Genomic DNA, 27,558 nt, shown 5'->3' with positions numbered 1-27,558 from the left:
GCAAAAGCATTCTAAATGTTACCTAAGTTCTTATGAAAATCCACTATTTAATGGCACATAATTTTCATAAAGACCCAATAATATATAGTAATATACAGTGAAATGAACTTTCAAACATGAAAATCAGAGTCCTAGCACACTGACAATAAATATGATCTAAATCTATACGTTCTAATAGGCTAAACTGTACCACTTCAGCCGTCCCCATGAAAGAAAGCCCCTTGGAATTTCATTATTTCTGAAATGGTTTGTTTTTGGAACTGAAGCTGCACCAGGATGGTTTCAATAATCTCAGGGTGATGTGCTGTCACTAAATTCCTTTAACTCAGACCTGCAGCATTCCAGTGGTCCTGGGACCTCTGAATTCACTACAGCCTCCACAGAGCATGGTGAAGCTTGTGCTAACTGCACGTCAGTTTCTCTTCCTCGTTGTTCTGGGTCCCAGACCATAGGCAGATGTTGTGTCTTACGTGGTGGACATGCTCAGTCTTTAGTCTCTAATGATATGCAGAATGGGGCAAAATGTAATTTCCAAACACTTCTATAGTGTACACTAAATTAAATGTCTATATTCTATAGAGCGACATTAAAAATACTGGTCCATTTTACCAAAACTTCCATATATGTAACAATTTATTTCTTCCTCTGAATCTGTAAACCACTTAAAAATCAGTGAGAAAAATATTTTTTTCCTTCAATTTGTGTTTGTATAGAACTAAGGCTTTCATACCACACTAATTATTCCGGGAGTTGACATGGGCCCTCCATCTTTCTCTTCTAAGAGGATTATCAATTGGAGTATGTGAGATTCTGAGACACGAAATGGACGGATGGATTGATTTCTAAGTGGCAAGTGATCATGAAGTGTGAAGAGATATCCATCAGGTAGGGTCTGAGATCTTTGTTATTGTTTAGAACTGCTCATTTCATATGGCTACAACTAGAATGGAGATGGCACACAGGACGTTATTTAAGGTAACAGTAAAATCAGCAGAACCCCTCTGGAAGTACGAAACTGGTAATATTTAGCAACCCATAGGCATATTTTTGAGGACTAAAGTATTTCTTTTGATGATGTTGATAATAGTCAAATTCTTACTAATTGCCATTAAACGTCTATTTGTGCAGGTTTCTTAATTTAGTTTGTTGCCCAATATGCTGTCATTCTGTTTTTTTTACCACACCAAAAAGCTGAAATAAACAATAAACTTTAAAGTCTTTAAAGGTAAAGACAGCATCTGTGTAATTCTCACTTAATTTTCATGCAGTATTATATTTCTACTTAATACACTTTATTTGATTACACATTTTATTTGATTACACACGCACACGTGTGTGTGTGTTTACCAGATGGCAGTGTAAGGTATAGGATGAAAACATAATCACTAGCATTGAAAACACCTGGGTTTAAATCTAAATTCTGGTTCCATCTTCCACTAACCCAACAACTTTGGGCAAATTACTTAATCTTCTAACCTTTAAAAGGGTTCTAATAGCAGTACATGTTTCATACAATTATTTTAATAATAAATTGAGTTAAAATATGGAAAGTATTAGCACAGTGGTGGGTTTACATATAGAGAGAATGCTAAGTGAGAAAAAAATTGTGTACATGCAAGTGGGAATGGGGGAAGACAATGATTCCAGAGTGACACACAGGAACATTTAGCAATCTAACTGTATCAGGATTCTCTCTGGATCAGAGAGTAACCATTTCAACATGTTTTATAGAGAAGAATTAAGACAGACATTGTGTTTTTTCAAAAGTGCTTGTGCTGTTGTCAAAATACTGGTTGTGGGTATTGCCATTCTAGTAAGCAGTTTCATTCTATGGTACATATCTTAGATTTGATACATAAAGATTGACTTGTCAGTCTTCACAAGTATATCCAGGGCTAAATCCACTATCTGCAACATTTAATGGAGTGCCTAATACAGAGTAAGTGTTCAAGGCAAGTTTGTTAAATTGAAAAACCTTCAAATAACACAGTCTAGTAGCACAAAATACAAATACATCACATATTTTTAAAATGCACAAGGATACCTAGTAGGTATAAGTGTGTGTATCTGTGTGGGTAAATTAGGGCAAAACAAACACAACTCAAGGTAAAACAATCACATTCTTGAAAAACAGTTATATCTCACAAGTGTCAGTTTGAAGTCTTCTTTCAGCTGTAGGTGTAATTCAGATTAGCTTTTGCTACACAGGTGTAATGTTCACAAATGGTATTTGTTGGACTTGTTTCTAGCTATAAACAAGTCACTGGAGACATTCCCAATGTAGTTGTTCATAGGGTCATTAGAAGAGTCAGTCTAGATGGCTAGGCTCATGAAGGCTTTCTCACTTTTTTTTTTTTTTGGCTTGTGTTACTGAGTGATGACAGATACCATTAATTTTAGAATAATCATTTTCAAATTTGACTCAGTCTTCTTTTCTCTCCCCTATCCACAACTACAGTGGAATATGTTACACTTTATATGACTCATTATAACATAATCTGAGAGGTTTCTTGATTGAAATTAGACAGTCAGATCACACATCTTGTTTTCCATTATCTTCTGAGTCTGAGTGGAACAAGTCTGAAACTGAGGCAGGTAAGATACAAAAGTCTTCTGACCGGAAGTTCCTAAGTTGAAGGTGTTTTCTACAAGGTGAGAGCAACTGTCCTGGAGGATCCTGTAGCCAGTGAATAAACAGTGGGCTGGGAATGAGCACAACACACTTGACTCATCAGTCAAAAACACACCACTCTCTCTTTTTTTGATCGAGGTGACCCCTAAATAATAGACAGATTTTTCATCATTATTTTCTTTAAGGAAATTTCCCTCAAGTTTCAAAAGTTTATCCAGTCCTTCTGAGAATGTAAGGTGTGGTGAAATTATATTGGGATGCTGATCCGATAACATAAAAAATGCCTGTGTTTCTATCTCCCATGAGCTATTAGAGAAAGAATCCTGTGGCAGAGAATTTCTGTCAGAGAAGCATTTGCTGACTGAGCTATTTATAAGCCCTTGCTCTTCATCGATTTCAATTGATTTGGAGCTGCTGAGCAGGGTGGCATATTTAACAGAAGGTTCTCGCCTGCTTTCATCCTCACAGGTTATCGTGGTGCTCTCGGCCTCAGAGAAGTTAGCACTATTGCACTGGTCAGTAATACAAATAGAACCCTTTTCAAGATCCGGAGTTGTCAAAAGTAGAGAGACCATAGCTGTTGGCGCCTTCTCATCTTTAGTTTTCCATGATGTATCAACACTGATATCTTCTGAAATGGTTTCAGGCTCCAAAAGAAGAGAACCAAACGTCACTGATTCTGTATGCTTGATAAAAAGATGCTCAAATGTTTCTGGCTAAAAGAAAAGACACATTTTAATGTTCAATTGTGTTAATTTTGTTTGTTTGTTTGTTTCACTATGACATGTTTGCAGAAATGGAAGTGTGAAAGGTTAATGCTAAAGGACATAAGTCAACCACAAATAACTAGTTTTGGACTGAAACAGATATATCAAAAATTATAAATGAGAAGCAGTATAAGATAGTGTTCAAAAGTTGGATGAGACTGATTTAGGTTTGAGTCCTACTTCTCAGCCATGGACAAGTACATTATCCTCATGCCTTTTAGTTTCTTCATCTGTAAAGGTGTGTTCAATACTTACTTCATTGTTGTGATGAGGAATAAATTAATAATGTCTGAAAGTGCTTAGCTCTCAATAAAGAGTCATTATTGTAACTAGAAAGTGCTATCTTCTAAAGAATTTGTAATATTTTATAGCAAATTAGATTTCCCCAAATGAAAAATTTAAACCTCTACTAATAAAAGTAAATTGAAATAAAATCAAATGAGCAAAAACTTCTCCAAAGATAGTTAAAATAACTACTCCATGACATAAGATGTGATGTGAAGGTAAAATATTTGTGACTGCCTGTTAAGAACTTATCTGCCTTACATCATACTGAGAATCTGTTTTAGACTATCAGAAAATAAGAATGAAGAATACCTATTTATTGAAAACAATGAAGGTGAAAAAAGATGATCACAAACTTTTAAAATAAAATTACTGTTTCTTATAAATAACTTAATATAAAAATACATACTATGGGACACGTGGAATGAAGACAAAGACGAAAACAAATGCACATCATATTTTTTATAAGAATGGTGGTTACAGCACAACAAAAAATCCTGTCAAGCAGCTACAAATCAAGAATCTGTGTGCAAAATGCTCAACTCATACAATGTAAACATACCGAGAAAATAAATGCAAAGTAAAGAATTCTGTGGACACATCGCACTGAAAAATTAACTGCTAAATGAAGTGCTATAGAAAATGTGTTCAATTTATATATCATTCACATAATTGAACTTTTGAATATTATAATTTTTAAACTAATAAAATGAATTCAGATTTATTGCCTGAAATAACAATATACCCAGCTATTCTTCATAATGGCAAACATATTCCATATAAAACCATAAATCATTTAGCATAGTTTTGAATTCTTAAATGAAATATATTGGTGATTATAACCATAAAATAAGTATACCAAACATTAAATCTAATAATAGTGGAATACACTTATATAGATATTAAAATACTACATAGTGACAAATGCCATGTTAACATAATCTTTTTTCTTATTCTATAAACATATATATGAAGAAAAAACTGTTCCTATAACTGTTTTCCTTCTGATAGAAATTTATAGAATGCAAACTCACATATCTTCTTCAAATGACATTTGGCATATTTCATGCCCTCTAAAACTTCATAATTGGTAACTATTTATTGATACCAAATAATTTACATGTCTTCAAATGCATTCAGATGGGAGACTTCACTAATAATCAAAGAGAAATCACATGCCCACATATATTATTGAAGCCTATTTTATGAATGGGTCACAAACATTTATTAAAAGTGTATTCATCAAAAATCATTTCAATTACTATTTATATCTAATTTTTGAGATTTTAGAACAGTCTGGGAACGCATTAAATATGTAGTCAGGTGGAAGGAATTAAAGAATGTCTGCCTAATTTCACACTTAGATTTTAGATTCCAATGACATCTATTAAAAATCAATGAAGGGGCAAAGGACATGTTTCTCCTGATTTTTAGTGGTTTTTCTTTTTTTTTTAGATTAAAATAAAACTATGAATGAAATCTAAATACAAGTGATCCATACGTAGCCTAAATTTGATTATTTGGGCTCATCAAACAAAGGCTTTGGTTCGTTATGAATGTGAGCAACACAATTAGTATGTCTGATTCCTAGAAACAGCAAGTGGTCTTTTTCAGAAAGAAAAGTCCTAACTTCATCATGAAATATTTGTAAAAGCTCCAAAGAGTCTCCCTTGTTGCGTCACTGTCCACTTCCCTACCTGCCAGAAGCTTTGGGAGGCTCAGTGTATATAAATTACATTTAGGCAAGAATTCCACAAAGAGGTTGAAGTGGAGGCCAATGTGTTTTCTGATGTGGTCAACTTGACCTAGATATGTCAAGGCATCCTGATATGAACTATGATTTCCATTGGCCTGTGACCAGGACAGACTGTAACTTGTGGCTTTCTTTGAAATGAAATAGAAGTTAGCACTTGAGCCATTTCTGAGGCTATTGAAAATAGAAATTCCCAGATTGAGCAAAGTTAGCTATAAAAACTACAAGAGATTCAAAAGAACACCCAAATGGGTCAGTTTATAGACTGAAGTGTCTATAAAGGATTATAAAACAGAAAATTTTGGACACAAAAATATAAACTAAATACCTTTACTGCATTATGTAATTAGAGTCATTATATTTGCAAAGCTATGTGTCAGAAGTTGTAGTTTTCACCCAGTTACAGCATTGTTTACTATATATTTGATGATATCTAATAGATATGTGGTAAGAGCAACAGTCAAAATTTTTTAATGTTTTATGACCAAGTGATAAATCAAAAGCCAGATATCATGAATATTACTTTTTTAACTTTAGATGACTTGAAAAGTAATCATATATCCAAACTGAATTGAGCTCAGACCTATATCTTGGCCCCAAATTTACTTGTCTCTTTTTAGTTTTAAATCAACATAATCCATCATATTTTAGTTCTCAATAGTTCAACAAATTTTTATTTTTTTTTTAGATTTTTCTCCCCTTCTTCCAAATGTAAAAATCTTATAATACTCTATAGAAGTATGAGATGTTGGGAAGTTGATACACTGGGTTCATCTGTAGTGATCATGATTAGACTTCAAAGAATGTCCATTTTCTGTTTAGATAAAATAAAACAAAATAAGAAAGCAAAATAAAAAATCACTCAGAAAACAAAAGATAAAAGATTTCAAAACATATTCTGTCAGACAGGAGCTCTGGACTATAAATTCTTGAGTTATATTACAGTTATGCATCCTTTTTGGAAAGGGTAAAATTTTTAATTAAATTAGCCTCTTCTACTTCCTTAATGCATGCTGTAATATCACACTCTAAGGACAGTCTTACTTACCCCAGAAAATGAAAAACTATAGAGGAATAACAGACTAAGTAAAAGGAGACAAAAACAAAGAACTGTAAAAATAAAAAGGGGTGTGGGGGAACAACAGCAATATTAGATAGTTTGGAACAAGAAAAAGTGAGAGTAGAGCAGCGAAAACAAAAATTTAAAAATTAACAGAAAGAAGAGCTGAAATAGTGAAGAATAGAATCACAGAATCGTTATCATGATTTTTTTAGTTAGATGAAAGATCTAAGAAATCATTTGATACAACTATTCAACTACATATATAGCTATATGCAACTATTCAATAATACGTAGAGCTATACACAACTATTCAACTACAGATTCAGCTATATACAACTGTTCAACTAAATATACCACAACTCTACGAGGTCTGTCAATTAAGTTCGCAAACTCACCCTAGGAAAAATGCTACACATCTCATTGTTGAATATCACTATGGTCACCTTTGAAGTACTCCCTTTGGAAAGCTATGCACTGACTCCAGCACCTAGTTCACACTTCAAAGCAATTTTGGAACTCTTTTTCTGGAATGGACATCAGAGCTGTCATCATATTACCCTTGGTATCCTGAATATCACCAAAATGTCTTCCTTTCAATATTTCCTTTATCTTTGGATAAAGAAAGAAGTCATTGGGGGCCAGATCAGGTGAATAAGGAGAGTGTTCTAATAGTTATTTGATTGCTGGCTAAAAACTCCCTCACAGACAGTGCCATGTGAGCTGGTGCAATGTCGTGATGCAAGAGCCCTGAATTGTTAGTGAAAAGTTCAGGTCATTTTCTTCTTTTTCACGCAGTCTTTTCTGCACTTCCAAATAGTAAACTTGGTTAACTGTATCCAGTTGGTACAAATTCACAATGAATAATCCCTCTAATATAAAGAAACATTAGCAACATCATTGCAACCAGTTCGTGAACTTGTCAGACCTTGTATACAACTATTCAATTATATGTCTAACTATATACAACTATTCAACCACATATATAGCTGTATACAACTGTTGAACTATATATACAACTATACACAACTATTCAACTATATACACAGCTATATACAACTATTCCAAACACACACACGGGGGGGAGAGAGAGAAAGAGAGAGAGAGAGACAGAGAGAAATCATCTGGTCTATGTCTCTCACCTTTTTTAGACAAAACAATTGAAGCTTAAAGTTACTTAGCTAATTAGAGCAGAATAAGAACCCTGACTTGGTTTTGTTTTTTGTTTTTCCCAGTCTAACAATCTTTCCATAACACAATGGCAGATGAAAAGACACCCCAAACACAAATAGGTAGAACATGTTTTGTTTTGCTTTTCCTACTTGCTGAGATAGAATTGAGCTGAGTAATTCATCGCCTCTTCTGGTTCTTTATAACTCAAGGGCATATGCATAAATATTAAGAACAAGAAAATAAACAAAACTGAAGCCATATTTTAGGGAATGGAAAGATACACTTCTAAGCCCAGTCATGAACACTTCTAAGTGGAACCTTTAACTCAAAACTGCACCAGTTCTTCGACACTTATAGGAATGCCAGGATGTTCTGTCTCAGATCTGTGAGGATGGTGTTCTTCCATAGGTGGTTGAGCTTCTTCTTTGGAGGCCAAGAGCAGGCTGAGGAATCTAAGGTAGGCTTTGTGTCACAAGTAAAAACCCATTTTGTTCTAGCTTTAACACTCCTAAAGTAGGTTGTTAAGTGGAGTACACTCTTGTAAAAATTGGCATAAATGTAGACAACAAAAGAGCAGGGTTAGATTTTTTTTAAATACAGATGATTTGGAATTAGAGGAAGAAAATCACAGATTAGGCAAAAATGCTAAAGAAAAGGGTAAGAAAATGGACACAGTCTTTTAAACACTGTGAAATTTGAATTAGAAAAAAAGCAAGGCTACAGTACATTTTCCTACAACAAAACTTCAATCTAAGATTCTGATTTTTATTTTTATTTCATTTTTTTATTTTTTAAAGATTTTTATTTTTAAAATATCAAGAAAGATAGTGTAGAAGAGTAATATAATTCAAGATGACAGATTAAGCATATATGTTTCTTTCTCATTTCTGCAGAGGCTGTTAGAATGAAACTACATGAATAAATTAAATATACACCCACAACAAAGAAGGTAATCAGAGAAGGCTAAAATAGACTAAGATTTTTATTTCATTTTTTAAAAACGGAAAACAACTGGATGAGTGTAGACCTCAGATGAGCAAACCAGAATGGAAGCTGCAGACCAGAATGTTTACAGAGTGGGCTGTAGCTGAAGAGAAAGCCAGTTTGTCAAGTTAAATACAGTAGAGATGATGGATGACGAGATGGCAGGTAAAAACACAGGAAAAAAATAAGAGCTGAGGCTGAGAACTGGAAATTCTGCATATAGAACGGGGCTCTTCTACTCCGCAGCTGCACATGGAAGAGCTTTCATAGTCAAACCACTTTCCACAACCAAATTCAGATTTTGTTTTCAAAAGCAACTAAGGAGCTATCTGGGGAGAAACCAAGCAGCCATGGGGTGTTAGTATTAGTGTCTGTGAGCACATCTTTCCTCATCCAGCCAGAGCCCTGTCTATCCAACCAGGACAACAATCCCCGCCTATATATAGGCACTGTGCTCCCAGTCAGCCTGTCTATTGTTTCATTCTTAAACATGAAAGGAAAACAAAGGATTACTACCAGATATTAGGGGAAAGTCAGAGATAAAGAAAAAGAAAGGCCAGGATAAATAAGAGGAGAACAGGGTCCTAGCAGAAAAGGAGAATTCAGGGAATAAAAGAAAAGAGAATTTTTAAAACAAACAAACAACGATTCTCTAATTGATATTTCTAGTAAGATTTAAGAAAACATTGCATGTACAAAACCAGAACAGAATACTCTGAAAAAGAATACTTGGAAATTTACAAATATAATAGCAAATTAAAGTTCAACAGAAGCACTGAAAGAGTAGGTTATGGCAAGGTCTCAATGTGTAAAACAAAAAGACAAAAAACAGAGATGAGATAATGAAATATAGAGGATCTATGCAGGGGGTCCAAAAGCCAATGAATACAGATTCTAGAAAGAGAGAACCAAAGAAACAAGAGGAGAAGAAATTATCAAAGAAATAACATAATTTCTTTGAATTGACAGAAGACATAGAATTGAAATTGTCTTTAAATGATGACCAAGTAAATTAAAAAGACCCTCCCTAGACCCATCACTGAACTGTTTGTTTGTTTGTTTCCTTCAGTTTTAGAGTTGTATATACCACAGTTTGCCTATCATTCATCATTGGAGGGACACGTAGGTTGTTTCCACATTTTAACTATCATGAACTTTCATGTACAAGTTTCTGTGTGGACATATGATTTCACTTCTATTGGATATATATGTAGAAGTGGAATGTTGGGTCATATGGTAATTCCACGTTTAACTACTGAACTGCTAGACTATTTTCCAAAAGGGCTACACCACTTACATTCCCACAGGCAGTGTATGAAAGTTCCAATTTCTCCACCACCACTTATTATCTGTGTTTTTTATTATAGTCTCCCTAGCTAATGATAAGTGATATCTTGTATTTTTTATTTGTTTTATCTAATGGCTAATGATGTTGAGCATATTTTCATTTGCTTTTTGGCCATTTGGAGAAATGTCTATTCAAATCCATTGCCCAGTTTTGTTTTGTTTTTATTGCACTAAAACATATACTCGTATAACATAAAATTTACTATTTCAATTGTATTTAGGTGTCCAATTTAGCAGCACTAAGTATATTAAGCAATTAATTGTTAATATGGAATTGATGGTAAGAGTATCGGTTTGAACCTGATGGACCTGGGTATGACCCAAGGTTTCTACATGTACAGGTGGGATGATCAAGACACACTACGGAACCACTGTGAGCCTCAGTTTTGTCATCAGAAAATATAAGGCTATGAGGCTTATGACAGAATTAAATAAAACAACATGAATGTGAAAACATAGAGCGGTCAGTAAATTTTCCTTGTACTCTTTATTTATGTAACATGTTTCGTACGGCATTATTTTTCCCTAAAAAAGTAAATTTTAGTTATTTAGGTGATTAAAGCAACGAGATGCAAAAAAGATACTGAATTTTAGAAGATTTTTTTCATTAGTAAGATCTTTGGAATTATATTCTTTTCCATTCTTCAAATATTCCTGTTAGATTCCAAAAACTGATTTATTCCTAATCACGTTATTTGTGTACCTGTTAAGCCCCAGTGCCAACGAAGCTTTATCTTAAGGGCTGTTTGTGCCTAAAGGATATCTTTGTAGGATTATATAAAGTCAAGTATTTGCTGTGGTTTAAAATATCTGTCTTACAAATCAGGGCATTCACACACCCACTGCAGGTAACTTAAAAATTCTTCACACTTTTGTAGTTTACCAGAACGTGGCGGGAAATGGTGATATGTTAGCCTGCTTGTATACAATGTCTGTCAGATGACGTGCTGTGGGACAGTGCTCATCTTCAGGGGGCACATGTGAGACAGTGGGGTAGCACGTAGTGGACAAGCATTCACTGACTCAACCTCCATCTACTGACTGGTTCCTTTGTGTCAGGCATTGTCCGGGAAAGGGAACGGTCACTTGCTGCAGGCTCACACTGCATGGTGCTGAGGTGGACCCGGTCATTTCCCTGTCCCGGTAAACACTGAGAAACCATTTTCATGGTGGTTCACAGGGGAAATTTCAGAGAGAGAAAGTGTTTAGCTTCTTTCAAAGAGACAGTAAGATGGTTAGTCCCTGCATGAATACGTACTTAGATAGTGAAGCTTTACATCTTTCTATTGAAATAGATATTTAGATATTTTTGACAAAAAAAACTCTCAGATTAAAAGAAAAAAAACCCTCACATTTAAGAAGAAATATCTCCTCCTTACTCTTTGCCTTCTATTCTCCCCATGTTCCATTTGTGAGTGTGCTACAGCCCTTCCGGCCACATGGCTTTGTATTTATTCGCAGGAGGCTTTGCCTGTGTTCCCCTCCACCATAAAACCCAGTTAATGACTAGTCATCTTCCACTCTGTAGCTCCCATGTTGCTTTCCCAGCATTATTGGCAATAGTCACAACATGGAAACAACCTAAGTGTCCATCAACAGACTAACGGATAAAGAAATTGTGGAATATATATCTATGCAATGGAATATTCTTCAGTCGTAAAAAGGAGAAAATCCTGCCATTTGTAAACAACATGGATAGACTTTGAGAGCATTATGTTATGTGAAATAAGTCAGACAGAGAAAGACAAATACTGTATGATCTCACTTACATGTGGAATCTAAAAAATATCAAACTCATAGAAAAAAGATCAGATTTGTGGTGGGTGAGGAGAAGGAATTGAGTGAAGTTGGTCAAAAGGCACAAACTTCCACTTATAAGATAAACAAGTACTAGGGATATAATGTACAACATGGTGACTAAACACTGCTGTATGATAAATACAACAGTTAAGATATTAAGACTGCATTGATAACCTCCATATGATTGTTTAAACCATCGTGTAGATATTTTGACATGAAAACTAAATCCTTATTTTTCCAGTTTTATGGGTAGAAAAACAATCTTATTTCAAATTTTGAGAGTTAATAAAACATTTGCTAACCTCTAGAGCTTTCTAAAGAATTCTGTTCTAGACGTAGGTACGAATTAAGTTATTATAGTTGACTAATTATTTCATCAAGTCCTTCAGCTTGAAAGAAACTATTTGTATAAGTGTAAGATTGATTATGATAAAATTGCATTTTTCATATTGCAGTGTTTGAGGATGGAATTATTTTCATAGTTTTTGAATTCATTTAAATAATTACAGAAATAATTATAGGTATTAAAAATATTGATTCCAGCCTAAGGACAATCAATTTATTTTTAAAAGGTATCCAAATATCCATTCTCCATCAGATTTGATCATTAATATTCTAATATTTGTTTTATTATATATTGTGACACAGAAAAGATATGCATATCATTAACTTTCATATGATAAACTACCTATTGAGTTTTGTTTCCCCTGATTTCAAATCCTTGAATCCTGCTAGTCTTAAAAATATATGGTAGATTAAACAGAAATATTAAAATGAATTGAATAAAATAAGAACTTTTAAACCTTAAAAATGTTTCAAGCTCTAGAAGGCATGTGGCATGTAAAATGCAATCTTATATATTTGAGGTTAAGAAAAGTGAAAAAGGGACCTTCTGAAAATTAAGTCCTTGTGCCCAGGAACAATTCTTGGGATTTGGAACATCTTCCCAAAACAGTTTTTTCATTCTACAAAGGATAAATATGGCATTAGAATTAGAGAAAAACACTCATATTGAAAATGTTAACAGTTAACAAATGTATAACTAGAAATTAACGCCTCAGTAGGGTCAGATTCATTTTCATATGCTATTACATGAACATTTCCACCAACAAGCTTTCTAGACCAAAGTTAATAATCATTATAATAATAAAACTAGACAACACTTATTGAAAGCTGGGTGCCAGGCACTGTGCATAGGCCTTTCTCAGAAAAAATAATATTAAAAACGGTCATCAATTGAGTTTCAGAAACAATTCTACTTGATATGGCCCCCATAAGCTCAACTGACTGACAGATAAATTCAGATTCCAAAATCTACTCTCCCTCTTTTTTGCTAGAAGACAAAAGTTTCTGTAGAGATTCATCACCTGTGAAATAAACTCATTGGTCCAGACCTCTCAGCACAGAGTAATATGGCACCCATAGAACAATAAGAAAGTCAAGGCCATTTGCCAAACCAGTCTGGAGCCATGCAGCGCTGATTATCAAAAAGCAGAATGCTTGCTGATCTTAAGTAAACTGACTGTTCCAGGTAAATTTTCACCACTAATGTCCTCAACCTGTATTGCACAACTCTGACAGCCATTTTTGCCATCTCCAAGAACATACTGCCTAGGATTTCCTGTTATAGGCTGGTCACTTCCTGAATGCATATACACAGAAAGACGAATTTCTCCCATGAGGCTTATGCTATGCTAGCAATATGGAATTTGGCTTTCTGAAAACAGTCCTTTTTATTTTTATGCCATCTTAAATTGTACAAAAAAAAATATTTAGAATACTTTAATGTTTCTGATTTATATTTTAAATCAAGGTTTAAATATGCTGAAGATTCTTAACAATAACTATAGTACCTTTGATGTGATATTAACAATGTTCCAAGCAACAAGGTTGAAGAGGAAATAATTATTGGCACAAGTACATATAGACCTGAGTCATTCTGGCGCTTTTCAATATCATCTGAAAAAGAAATACAATTCACACAATTCAGAAGATTGAAGAAATAGTATCTTTCTGTATCAAAAATTATCATAGGTTTTTTTTCTGATTTCATCATAAATCTGTATTACCTCTAAAATATAAAAATAAAAAGATAAAAGTATAGTCGTGATCACATTAATAAAATAATTATTTTGTTCAGAATTATGCTTAATTTAGCAAAACATTCTTTTCAAAACGACTTATTTGTCAGTTCTCTCCATCTGATCACTTTTAGGCTGTATGAGTCAAAGTACCAATGAAAATTGCTATGATGACTCTCTGTCTCAAGCCAACCTACAACACCTGCCAGTCTCTATATTGTTCACTCCAGACATATTGACCTCCTTGCTGTTTCTTGAACTTGGTACCAAGCGTGTTTACTCATCAGAGCCTTTGCACATGCTATCCCTTTGCTGAAATGTTCTTCCCCTTTGAACATGCAGGGCTTTACTCAAATGTCACCTGCACAGAGAAAACAACAATTTTGGCCATCTTAACTGAAGCACCACATTTTAAGTCTATCCCTTCACCTTACTTTTATTCTGCTTCGTGGCACTCATTTTTATGTGACATTATTTTATACATGATTTGTTTTTTGGCTGTCACTCCCATTAGCGTACTGGAGGTTAAGCTCCATAAAGGCAGAGACTCATGTTTACTCTTCAATCCCCAGTTCTTAGAAGAATGCTCGATATATGTCTGTTTAATAATACGTAAATGAATTTTTATAATTATTTTAATTCTGAAACCAGGTAAAATATTTCTCTTGAAACTTCATTATTGGGGTGCTTGGATTAGAAGACAGCTTGAAAAGTAATAGCAAAATGTTGATACGTCAAATATGGTAAGATGAATCAGAAATATAAGAGGCCCAGGGAACTTATGTCTGTATTATCTCTCCAGTTTTATTTTTAGAGGAAAAAAATATTTCCTTTAGAAGACTGATTAAAATTTATAGACTCACAAATATATGCTCCAAAACATAATGCTTCGGGAAAGTGCATTTATATGAATTGTACAGAATATTAATATATGTTTCTAATTAATCTTTATGAAGATGTATTTTATTATGTAGCTGTGGATTTCCCTTTATTTTGTTTCCATCTACTTTTTACCCAATTTGAGACTGAAAATTTTACTTACCAATACAAGAATTCAATACCATCACTGATTATTCTCCTTCTTACTACCCCCATGGAACTACGTATCATTATTGTGTGCACCCCTTGACACATCTACTACATAAGACTCTGGACTCTTCCATGATTCCATCAGAAGGAGAATAATCAGATGGCACCATTACTGCTAAGTAGAAAACCACAAATCTGTATAAAAAGAAACTAAAAGATAACATTTTTACCTTGGGTAAAACTATTAATTGTCTTCGGTTTCCCCACTCCTTCTTTAAATATTGGATAAAGACTGAACTGATACTTCTCAATGGGGATAAAATGATCTGAGGATAAAAAGATATTAAAGGGTCATTCCTACTGAATTAATATAAATGAGAGAAATCTACGTAAAAAAATTTTAAGTGACCCTCCTATTTTCCCAAACATAGAAATTACTTTTTAGTTATAGACTGATACTTATGATTAAGGGAGCTTCAGAAACAACATAAGCACTCCAAATTCTCCTTGAACTGACAATAATTTTACAAATAACTTTTAAAAATCTAACCCAGTGATAGAACACAGCAATTTTTCAAAGGCATGTTCCAGTGATAGCCACTTTATTCAAGTTCAGGGTAAGTGAGTTGTCTCATTTACCTGTCTAGGACAATATGCTTTACCTCCTCTCCCATATCCCCAAAGCCAGCAATATTCCCCTTACATAGGAGTTCAGCTTACTTAGTTTCTCCATTCAAGGCAGCTGAGAGACTAAAGTCTCGCAAAATTCTATACAAGGAAGATGGGGGTAAGGACCAGAAATCTCCTTGCAACATCGAGGAGTTTAGATTCCTGGAGGATGACCATCGCCATAGAAAAGCTCAAAACAAATCTATCAGTGATCTATCATTTTTACGTGCTATTAACACATAAATATTATTCCATAAGAGATAAATCTCTTCAAAGCCTAAATTCTATATCCACATGGGTTAAAGAAGCATCTGGACAAGAGTGGTAACGAAATGAATTTAGTTCTCTATCAATAATTTGTTTCTATTTACCCTAATGCTAAATTCTAGGCTTTGAAGTAAAATACAAGTATGAGTCTTTGGGATGACGTTGTATAACAAGATCATGACAATCCTTAGCTTTCCTGTACTTAAACCTTACTCAGACTTGGAGATGCTGCTCTGTGCACTTAAACTTTGTACTTTGTACACCTCCTGGGGCAACTGGTCTACTTTTGGGAATTTACACTAGCCTGTGCCACCAGGTCCTAGATCTTCAGGCCTTCAGCTTCGCATTCCAACTCACCGCGAGTGGGATTTATAAATTGGTACACAATTTGGGAAAATTTGGCAATAGATATCAAAAACTGTTACAAATTGGCTTAAAGAAAGAGGTAAAACTGGAAGCAACATAAATGTTCTCAAATAAATAGTTTAAGTAGAGTTCAGGGTAAAACGCTATATGATCATCTAAAATGATGGTTAAAGGGATTGGGGAGAAAATAGAAACATGCTTGTGATATATCATAGGAACAAATTAGAAGGAAAGTGGTATATGATGTGAAATGGTGACAACTGTGTAAAATATTTAAACGGAAAAGAATCAAATGAAATGGAATGAAATGTTTGTGGTTAAAGTGACAAAATTGCATGTATTAAGATAGGAATATCATCCATATTTTTGAAGTTTAAATTAACTGGCTTATTAATTAAATTAATAATCTGTAGCATCATACTAATCCATAAGAGAAACACATTAAAGTACAGGAAACTTACCATGGATGTAATACTTTTTAACAGATGAAGGGATTCTAAGCCATTTAATTTCATTGTCTTCATTAAGAATTTTCCACTCAAGAATAAAATACATCAGATTGTAATCACTGGGTGACAATGTCCATGAAAGAATCATACAACTACTGTTTAAAGGATAAGCACTGAGGGACTGCACGATATTTACTGAGGGGAAAAGAAGGAAATTTATTTTTAAAATCAAAATTAATGAAAACCTCCTAATACCTTGGAAGAACATGTAACCTACTGGAAAAGGGGAGAGGGAAAAGAAGGCAGACATATACACAAATAGATGTAACACATGACAATTATTTTTGCATAATATTATAAGAGTCATATATCATAAGCAGAAAGATGTGGGAATACACGCTATTGAGGAGAAACAAGATTCTACCTAAAATATAAAAAAGTGATTTTTGGATGTAGTCAGAAAAGTGTTCTCCACTAGCCTATAGATCATCTTAATTCCCTCCAAACTCTTCTCTCCCATTGGTACAAAAGATTTAAATATTAGACTTATTAGAATATTCTCTTATTATAATACCATTTCAACCATGTTCAACCATGCTCTACCACATGAGAACCCAAGGACCATATTACATAATCAGGGTATAATCTAGTTTGTTATTTTTCAGACAAAGAAGAAACAAAGGTGAAAGAGAGACTTTCTGATTCAGGCTTCTTAGAAGACATTTAGAAGGGGAGGAGTTTGCAAAGATTAAATATTAAAAGGGACATTGGTTTACTGGCCTGTACCTTTTCTTACCTTTGCTCATAGGCCATGAGAATGTTAAATTGAAATTTGCAAGAGAGGCACCAATTGAATTGACAGCCAGAACTGTAATAGTATGTGCTTGCTCTGTCCACAGGAAAGTGAATTTAGTGTGATTTCCCACATCTTCTGACCATGTTCCATTTCGGGAAGTGTGATGTTTTACCACGTATCTTCTCACACTGCACAATGAGTCATTTTTCATCAGGGGCTGTAGTAAATATAAAAATTGATTAGTTTAAAGGCTACGGTGCTTTTTATACCAACTGACCTCATGGAGCTCTTACCATTCATTTCCCATTGGGAAACTGGAGCAAGCACTGCCTATTTCCAGGCTGTGGTATGGGGAGGGAGGTAGGGGAGGGCCTGCCTCTGAATATAGCCTCAGTGAAGGTGTCTGAATGGGTATGGAGCATAGGAAACTTATTTTCTCCCTTCAGGGTGTTTTTATCCTTAAGATTCAGAGAATAAATCATTGGAAGATAATGAAGTATGGGTACAAACAGAATGCTTTTCTACCAAGAAGTTTCACTCTAAGAAAAGAAAGATTTTTTTTTTTAATCTAAAAAGAGAGAGGAAAAAAAAGGATAACGCTCTCTGGTTCTGTACAGAAACAAGAAAGCTGAAAGTTGTTAATCATCACATATGAGGTCTGACAATTAAGTGTGCGAACTCATCCTAGAAAAAGTGCTGCATACCTCATGCTGAAGATCACTACGGTCACCTTCGAAGTACTCCTCTTGGGAAGCTATGCACCTAGCAATTTGAGAACTCTTTTTCTGGAATGGCCATCAGAGATGTTGTCATATTATTCTTGATGTCCTAAATGTCATCAAAATGTCTTCCTTTCAATATTTCTTTTATCTTCAGGTAAAGGAAGAAGTCACTGGGGCCCAGACCAAGTGAGTAGGGAGGGTGTTCCAATACAGTTATTTGTTTACTAGCTACAAACTCCCTCGCAGACAGTGCCGTGAGAGCTGGTGCATTGTTGTGATGCAAGAGGCATGAATTGTTGATGAAGGCAACATCGTTGCAACAAGTTCTCAAACTTAATTGTCAAACCTCGTAAGATTTGTCACTCATTTTCCCTTCCCTTGATATGCTGCCACTTTAACGTAACACAGGCTATCAGGATAGTGTATATGGTACCCCAGAATTTCGGTCCTTATAAGTTAAAAAAAAAATCATACCAGGTCACTGACAATTCCAGTGTAAAATACATGCTAAGTTCTGACAATTAAGTTCGCAAACTTGTTGCAATGATGTTGCTAAACTTTTTTGATATCAGAGGGATTATTCATTATGAATTTTTACCAACTGGACAGTTAACCAAGTTTACTATTTGGAAGTGCTGAAAAGGCTGTGTGAAAAGTTAGACAACCTGAACTTTTTGCCAACAATTCATGGCTCTTGCATCACGACAATGCACCAGCTCACGTGGCATTGTCTGTGAGAGAGTTTTTAGCCAGTAAATAAATAACTATAGTGAAACACCCTCCTTACTCACCTGATCTGGCCCCCAATGACTTCTTTCTTTACCTGAAGGTAAAGGAAATATTGAAAGGAAGACATTTTGATGACATTCAGGACATCAAGGGTAATACGACAGGTCTGATGGCCATTCTAGAAACAGAGTTCCAAAAATTGCTTTGAAGGGTGGACGAGGTGCTGTCATCGATACATAGCTTCCCAAGGGCAGCACTTTGAAGGTGACAGTAGTGATATTCAACAATGAGGTATGTAGCACGTTTTCTAGGATGAGTTCTCCAACTTAATTATCAGAACTTGTATTTATTCCAATTCTATTATTCCATTCTACAGAATACACCACTTCCCCCATCACCTTCACCTGTCTCAGGTAAGAATAAGTGCTGCCAATCCCTTGTAAACCCATAGAAAGCTTGACTCTATGCAATACACTAGAACAGTGCTTCTCAATTTCTTCCTTTCTTTCTTTTTTTGTAATTGAGATTCCTGTAAGTCAGAAATATCAGAAAAAAAGAAACACAAACACATAGACATGTATCTCTGTGGTGTTTGGAATAATCTGAGTAAATGGGGGTGAGATTTTTGCAGCCATTTCAAGAAAGAAATGTCTGAAAAGTCATTCAAATTTTGCTTTTTGTTTTTAAAAATCTATGTCAGTTTTAATATACAGATATTTATTTTTGCAACTATCAATTAAAAATGAGGGTAAATGGGATCAAATATATGGTGATGGAAGGAGAACTGACTCTGGGTGGCAAACACACAATGTGATATATAGATGATTTATTACTGAACTGTACACCTGAAACCTATGTAACTTTACTAACAATTGTCACCCCGATAAACTTTAATGAAAAATAAATTATGATAAACTTCCTTATTTTTGGTACTATAAAGGTGCTCTAGCCATTTTTCAAGGAACCTTAGTTCCTTTTATTAGAGAATGGTATTAGAAACAAATCTGGGTATGCTCCTTCTACTGGAGTGCTGTTACTTCAAGGCCCTCTCAGCTTATAAATCAAGGAAATATATGTGTGTATACTATCTCCTGTATTATACATATCTATAAATAGTTCTAAATGAATCCATCTGTAGCCATATTAAGGTAAACAGGAGTTCATATGATGTCTTCAACTCTGACCCATTACCACATGGATTATTCTGGTCTTCTCCCCCTTGCTCCTCTATAATTAGTCCAACAGTGAGAAATCTGGGTCCCACCATCCACATCGATTTCCTTAATTATTCAATTCCAGGTTGTATGTATAGTGGTACAAGAATTGTTAACCCATACCCCATGATAAAGAACTTTATCAACTAGAACCCAGTGCATATGTACTGTTTCTTTTGCCTTTAAAGAATCCACTCATTTACAGTGACTTAGGCCTGTACCTTTTTCTCCCTCCTCCTACAGTGAGGTTTTTCATACACTTGTAGTACAGTTAGAGATTCTTTTGTCACAGTCTGGATTCCATTCCGGGATTCTCCAACCTCCTAAATGATTTATCTTTAATTTGCATACATTAAGGTTTGCTCTTTGTGCTATAAAGTTCTATGGGTTTTGGCAAATACATAGTGCTATGTACTCACCATGACAATTTATACAGAATAGTTTCACCACCATAAAAAATCCCCTGTACTTCACCTTATTCCCCATTAGCCAAACCCCTAGAAACCACTACTCTTTTTATCATCTTTATAGTTGTGCTTTTCCAAAATGTCATATAAGTGGAATCACTATGTATCCCTTTCAGACGAGCTTCTAGTACTAAGCTACATGCATTTAAGATCCATCTAGGTCTTTCTGTGGCTTTATAGCAATTTCTTTTTTTAACACTGAATGGCATTCCATTGTACGGAAGTACTATAGTTTGTTTATCCACTCACCTACAGAATACCTTGGTTGCTTCCAGGTTTGGGTGATTATGAATAAAGCTGCTATGGACATGTACGTGCAAATTTCTATGCAGACACAAATTTTCAAATCAGTTGGGTAAATAACTAATAATATAATACTGGATCATATGGTAAGACTATGTTTAACTTTGCAATACTTCCAAAGTACCTGTATCATTTTGCAGTCCTACCAGCAAAGAATAAAAGTCCCTGTTGCTGTGCATCCTTGCATCAATTTGTCAGTTACATGTATTGTAATCATTCTGAGTATGTAGTGGCATTTCATTGTTGTTTTAATTTGTAATTCCTAATGACATATGATGTTTGCTACAGACTGAATGTCTGTGTGTCCCCAAAATTCTGACCAAAAAAATCCACTCACTTGGGATAGAAGTCAATTCATTTGGGAGACAGAAAGCCTTGAAAATTGCCAGGCTGAATATCCATTGTTTATGGAAATATCCATTGTTTATATGCCATCATACAAAAAGAATATCTATTGTTTTAGATGCCCTTGAGGTATGTAGGGAAGTCCACATTTGCTTTGTTTAGAATTAAATATAAATAGAATTTTGGGATTGAAAGGAACACTAAATATCATCTACTCCAATCCTACATTTTTACAGATGAGGAAACTGAGGCTAAAGAGTCTAGGTGAAATACTTTGCCAAAGTAATACAGACATAACGCCCAGGGATGCAAAAAAAAAAAAAAAATGTATACAAGTGGCCACTTCGGTCAATGTTGCTCAAGCAGTAGTTCGCCGTAATCAGAAGTGTCTGGACGCTGATGGTAACCACTTTGAGCACCTCTTGTAACTGGAGAAGTCAAACATGACTTGTATTCAACTTTTGTAATTGGTATATATTGAGTATTACAATTTTAATAGTTTTTTCCTTTCTTAAAGTGTATATACATTTTTTTTGGCACCCTCTGTATAATGTGTTCAGCTGAGAACAGAATTAAATTATCCTAACTCTGTCCTGGTGTTCCCTCCACTATGGATCTTAGCTCTCTGTAATCATGTCTCAAAATATAAATGAAATATGAGATTGAAGAGCTTAAAAATGACAGAATTATGAACCATGAAGTAAATCTTTCAAGAGCAGAAAGATAAATTTTAAGAATAACATAAAACGCAGGAATACCTTCCAAAGTAAAGTGACATTTCTCTCTTTTTTAGTAGTGTTTTCATCAATCCTTCTCCAAAATTCAGGTCCTCTGACAGGAACTGCAAAACAACAAGAAGCCCAAGTTGTATATGTGTTCTCGGGAGGACTATTTTTCAGTCATATTTGAAACACACACTTATGCATTTTTAAAGTATGTTTACAAAACCTCTACAGACCTTTTATATCCATGACGACTGTGTAGGCTGGACTACTCCAATTACTCCAATATCCCAGTCCATCCAGCCTCTTACAGCGCACCTGAGCAGCATAGACGGTACACAGGTCTGGCACTGGGAGGCTGGCAGATCTTGACTTTGCGTCATACACCTCATGTATCTGCAACGTAAGTCAAAGCATTAGACTGACCATGACTGACACACACGCGTATCTAGCTAAGCAGGCCCTGAAGTGCATTTCATTTTAAACCTTAACACTACACTGTTCCAAAATTAAGAGGTAATTGACTTCGTTTCTTCTAGCTTTGGAAATAATCACATTACACTTGGCTCGTGAACCCCTTCGAGTTAAGGGTTGTCTTAGTCCTCTAGTTATTTCCTTCACAGAACAATATTTGGCCTGGTTCACTTACAACTTCACTTCCCACTCGCTCTCTTAACTCTGTTACCAACCTCTGTCCACTAATCCTCTAACCATAAAAACTTTCAAGAATTTTAATTTAGTTGCTAGTAGGGCCTGCTATATACAGGGCATCTCTGCTAGTCAGTCTCCTGAATAAGCAGGTGAACAATCACATTCTTTTCAGTTGAAATCATGATCTAATGACAAAGTTAGGGTTCCTGATCTTTCTAGGTCTTTGCAGACTGCCATCAGAAAACTGACATGGCAAGTCATCATGTGCACACTTGCCACTATGGGTATGATTCTGTTTTTTTCATAAAAGCAGCTTCTTCCAAAATGCGTTCCATTGAACATATGTGTACTAAAGAATATTATTAGATGTTAGAGGAAAAAGGGTTCCTTGGTAAAATAAGCTTGAGAAACAGGATGAAATAAAGTCACAAATGTTTCTTTAATGGAGGACCTCTCTAAACCTTTAATATGTAATATACTGTGCCTCTACACTAGGGACATACAGGAATTCCTAAACTTATTGAGCCATATGTTCCCTTTGCAAGGAACATTTTATGAGGCCAACGTTCTATAAAACTCAATTTGGAAATGGTAGATTGCAGGACATTTCATTTCTTAAAAGGGTTAAACTTAGAGCAATCTGTTTAACAAAAATACCTACAGAATACAGAAGGATGTATTTTTATGCCAAAAAAATAAATCTTATGCAATAAAATTCTTAAACAATATAAGAAATACATTTAGTGAAGCAAGCTAAAGAAATTTCTAGGTAAAAGGTACCTTCCATTGTACTTCTTTTCCACTTAAACCATAACGAATCTGGAACTGAAGATTATTCTCTGGAAAAATTGGTTTTTCCCAAGATATTTTCAATAATCCAATTTTTACAGTAATTTCTGCTTTCACACTGGGTGGAGGCAATGGTTTCACTAGAAATTTAAAAAACGGTATGATATGACAGTGATAATGTTTAAAAACCATTATTATGTTATACACTTTATACCTTAAATTTATAAAGCAAGATTTCTTTTTCAAAACTTTCTCATTCCTCATCTCATTTAATCCCCTACAATTTTATGTGATACATATGAAAGGGTTTAATCTCTATTTTGCAAATAGAGAGGTTGATTTAAAAATAATAATAAAACAATACATTGTCCATGCCACCCTGCAAGTTAATAGTAAGACCTAATTAGAAATTGAGCTATTGGCTCTGCCTGCAAAAGATATCATACTGAACACATGATAAATATCAACAGCAAACTCTGTTCTACATAGAACTTTAATTAAAGGCAAAAATATGCACTGTATCCATTTCCATATGTGTAAATTTCAAAATTTTCTCCTGCTGTCTATTATTAAGTATTTCTAGGCCAAGTTCAGAGTCAGTCTTGCAGAGTAAAGCCCTGGTTCTCTATAATCTAAAGAAAACAGGCTTTTAAAGGGCAGAAACAGAAGCAAAGATGACCAGCATGGTAAGAACGTTTTAAAAATATAGTAAAGGATAGTATGGAAATTCAATGCATTTGGAAACAAAAAGTCCCAACGCCCATGCACAACAGTGTGAGCCTCTGAAGCTCCACATTTCATCAGCAATAATACTTTAAACTGTTGATAACCAAAACTAAACTTTTTCATTAGTACAGTTTCTCACGAATATTCAATTCTTCAGATACCAAGAAGACATTCTTCACCAACCAGTAAGATGATGTATATTTCATCTCTTGAAAAGATAATTTCTTCTCAAGAAAGGAAGTATGAATGTTTGAGAGACCTTAAGACATCAAATCTGTGATCGTACTTGACTGAATTATATGGATATCATATGATTCCATTCCATGGATACCACAACTCCATGAATATCCAGTTTGCAGAAAGGATGCTTTGAAGTACAATAGTTTACCTGGTCCCCATAAAACCCATACTGGGGAGGTATGAAGAGCTTTCCACATTTAATGGGTGATAAAATAGTCACAGACTGCTTATGTGACTAGCTCAGGTTTATAAAGCTAGTAAGAGGTGGAGCTGGCATTTGGATTAGTTTAATTTCCACATTGTTTTCTGGTACTAAGCAGGCAAAATGAACCCAATTTAAACTCCTTATTTAAGTACTAAAAAGAATAACATTGAGGTTATTCAGATATAGAACTGAATACATGTTGCATTTGTCATATATTACATGTGAGGGTACATCTGTGCATGTTTGTGGGGTGGGGAGGCAGTAGGGTTCTTTCCTATACAAGGATATTTAGTACCAGATATGTACCTCTTGTAGTAAAATCACTTAAAATGGAATCAAACTAAATAGTGTGTGTGTGTGTGTGTGTGTGTGTGTGTGTGTGTGTGTGTTAATTGGGACTTTATGTTTAAAAAATCTAGCAAAGTCCAGCACAGGGAATATAGTCAGTGGTATTGTAATAGCTGTGTATGATGTCAGAGGGGTAGTAGACTTGGTGGGGTTATCACTTTGTGCTGTGTGTAAATGTCTAATCATGATGTTGTTTTGTACACCTGAAACTAATAACAAAAACTAAAATTAAAAAAAAATCTAAAAATTGTGACAATGCTATCTTATATTTAATGAAATGCAAGTTTTAATTCAGATGTATACTAATTATTTGAAAGTATAATGAATCAAATATTGATTTTTGGCATAACCTCCCAACAAAATAGTATGTAGCACCAAAACATATTCTTTTACCACTACTGCACAATCATCAATGGATAATTTCTCAAAGATTTCACAGTGATACCAGAAGGATATATCAAGTTTCCCCAGGGTTCTGTTAATCCTTTGAAATCAAAATATCTTTTTAAACGAATGTTTAAAATATCATAATGGATGTCATCATATTTGTCTGTTTTCTCTTCTTCACGTCACTTTAGTTATTTTGAATTCTTCTCTCTACGCAGCCTCCTAAATGAATGCCTTGGGTGATTACTACTCAGATTAGAAAAACCATCAGAATACCCACATTAGACTTCCAAATTAAAAAAACCAAATGTTTTCATAAGTACATTGGGAGAAAAACACAAAGTAGTGCGTTATTCAGAATGATATTACTAAATTTCATTCCCAGTGACCAATATAATTCATCAAATACTATGCTGAAAATATTCCTACTGCTACAAAATGGTGCTATAAATAATTTAAAATAATATCAAAACTGTAAAACGTTCTAAGGCTGATTGTCTTTTTAATTCCACTGAAAACAGGGAAAAATTTAAATCCAATGTGATTAGAAAATGGTAAAATAGAACAGTTACCTTGTATCAACCTAAATTCAAATCTGCTAATAAAAATGAAGACACACCACACAGTTTAACATACCTACAGAATCAGGAACAACACACGTGGGGGGAGAAGCAAGTGAACCCAAAGAATGATTGATCCTAATCCACATTGTATAGCCGGAAAACAGAAAGATTGGCTGAAATACGCATTCGTAAAAACCATCTCTCTGCAAATTGCAATCTTTGGGTTCAGAGGTGGGATGAATAGATGGAACATCAGAACAGTAAAGGCTGCTCCTTAAAGGATATGAAAACAGTCAATTAATACGCAACGTTGATGAAAGCAGAGATAGCTGAGAATTCTGCTTTGATGTTAAAAGGTACATTTTTTGCTTCATCTGAAAACAGATTTTCTTATTAGACAGTTATTTTTTAATTCCCAGCTACATCACAATCTTGTCTTTCCATAAAAACAGACATTAATCCATATTAAATATTTCATTAAACACCAAGTGAGAATGCAAATGAAATAAGTAACATTGCTATAGCAAGGATATCATGACCCAATGAGAGATAGCACCTATAACACTTTGAAAACTAAGCTATTATTTAAAAAGCGATGCAATTTAAAAAGTATAGATAAAAAGTAGTAAGGGGCATTCCTGAGATGAGAAGGAAGGTAAATTCCTTACACTTTCAAGATGGATTAAATTCCACGACAAACTGACAATATAGTTGATAGTAAATTACAGCTTAATTACAGTGTCGATATTTTCTAGTTCAAAGCAATATAATTTTTAAAATACCAATTCTTGGTTCCTATGTGAATCACATATCAAATATATCACTCATTTTCTCAGAGAAGAAAATACCTTTTTTATAAATGAGTCCCTATCAACACTCCACATCAGAATACACAAAGCATTTCTCCTCCTCTTTGAAATAGCCCTTCTGCCGCTATTTGCTCTTAATATGACATTTACATGGCTACAGTAGCATTACTGTTTCCTAATTAAGTATATTCTACCTTCCTCTTTCAAGAAGGAAATCTACAAGATGACTGTTATGGCGACAGTTCTATGGGAAGTTGTTATTTCACCATATCCGCAGAAAAATAAAACAGTAAAAATAATACATACCTATGATACCTCATCTGCAAAGTACTTCCCACGAGTGATTGGATTGTGTTGGTTGACCATCTGCAAGTCATTTTAGTTAAGTACCCATCAGTTTCACATGATATATTGATATTGACATCTATTTAAAACACATTACAATATTAATACAAAGCAAAAAACACCAAAAAAATTTTAATGAAAACAAAATTTCTTTATATCTTCAATGGGACCCTAACATGGGGTCCATAATAAAAATTGATCTTGTGGAACAAAATGACTAAGACCTCAGTATTCTTACCAATCACATATAACTCAGCATAGCGATGGTGGCATTCATGCTCATTGCAGCAGTACACTGCGTCGTAGGTGAACTTTCCTCGAGGTTTGGTTGCATTCACATTGGGAAAAGTAACTTTACTAACATGGTCACCCACAACATTATAATGGCTTTGAGGAATTTTCTCAGCTAAATTCATCCACCAAACAATCTTTTTGGAGGAAACAATCTTGTTTTCATTTTTATAGATGCAGTGAAAAGAAACGTTAGACCCAACAGTTGTCAGAATTTTAGGTGGAAAGTATATGACATCTGTAA

The 27,558-nt window shown here is 34.5% G+C and overlaps 1 protein-coding gene across 11 annotated transcripts in view; it reads right to left on the bottom strand.

The window, feature by feature from the left end:
- Window positions 1-2,345: 2,345 nt before the first annotated feature.
- LEPR (leptin receptor) overlaps window positions 2,346-27,558 on the bottom strand; it is a 76,844-nt gene continuing 51,631 nt past the window's right edge. For 9 of the 11 annotated variants that reach the window (XM_033115555.1, XM_033115551.1, XM_033115547.1 and 6 more), the window contains 12 exons: window positions 27,262-27,552; window positions 26,985-27,102; window positions 25,943-26,142; window positions 23,392-23,540; window positions 22,197-22,356; window positions 21,997-22,079; window positions 17,459-17,675; window positions 16,675-16,857; window positions 15,142-15,237; window positions 13,655-13,760; window positions 12,691-12,766; window positions 2,346-3,348 (listed from right to left, as the gene is read on the bottom strand). In XM_033115555.1, coding sequence (XP_032971446.1) covers window positions 2,521-3,348; window positions 12,691-12,766; window positions 13,655-13,760; window positions 15,142-15,237; window positions 16,675-16,857; window positions 17,459-17,675; window positions 21,997-22,079; window positions 22,197-22,356; window positions 23,392-23,540; window positions 25,943-26,142; window positions 26,985-27,102; window positions 27,262-27,552 — 2,507 coding nt within the window. In that variant the 3' untranslated portion in view covers window positions 2,346-2,520. Of the gene's footprint in view, window positions 3,349-4,131; window positions 6,252-12,690; window positions 12,767-13,654; window positions 13,761-15,141; window positions 15,238-16,674; window positions 16,858-17,458; window positions 17,676-21,996; window positions 22,080-22,196; window positions 22,357-23,391; window positions 23,541-25,942; window positions 26,143-26,984; window positions 27,103-27,261; window positions 27,553-27,558 lie in introns of those variants that run through there. The other 2 variants (XM_033115556.1, XM_033115557.1) reach the window with 1 other exon arrangement.

Source organism: Rhinolophus ferrumequinum, chromosome 9, assembly GCF_004115265.2.
Source record: "Rhinolophus ferrumequinum isolate MPI-CBG mRhiFer1 chromosome 9, mRhiFer1_v1.p, whole genome shotgun sequence".
NCBI classification, from domain to species: domain Eukaryota; kingdom Metazoa; phylum Chordata; class Mammalia; order Chiroptera; family Rhinolophidae; genus Rhinolophus; species Rhinolophus ferrumequinum.
The sequence above is the reverse complement of the archived record's forward strand: the minus strand, read 5'-3'. Positions and strand labels throughout refer to the sequence as shown.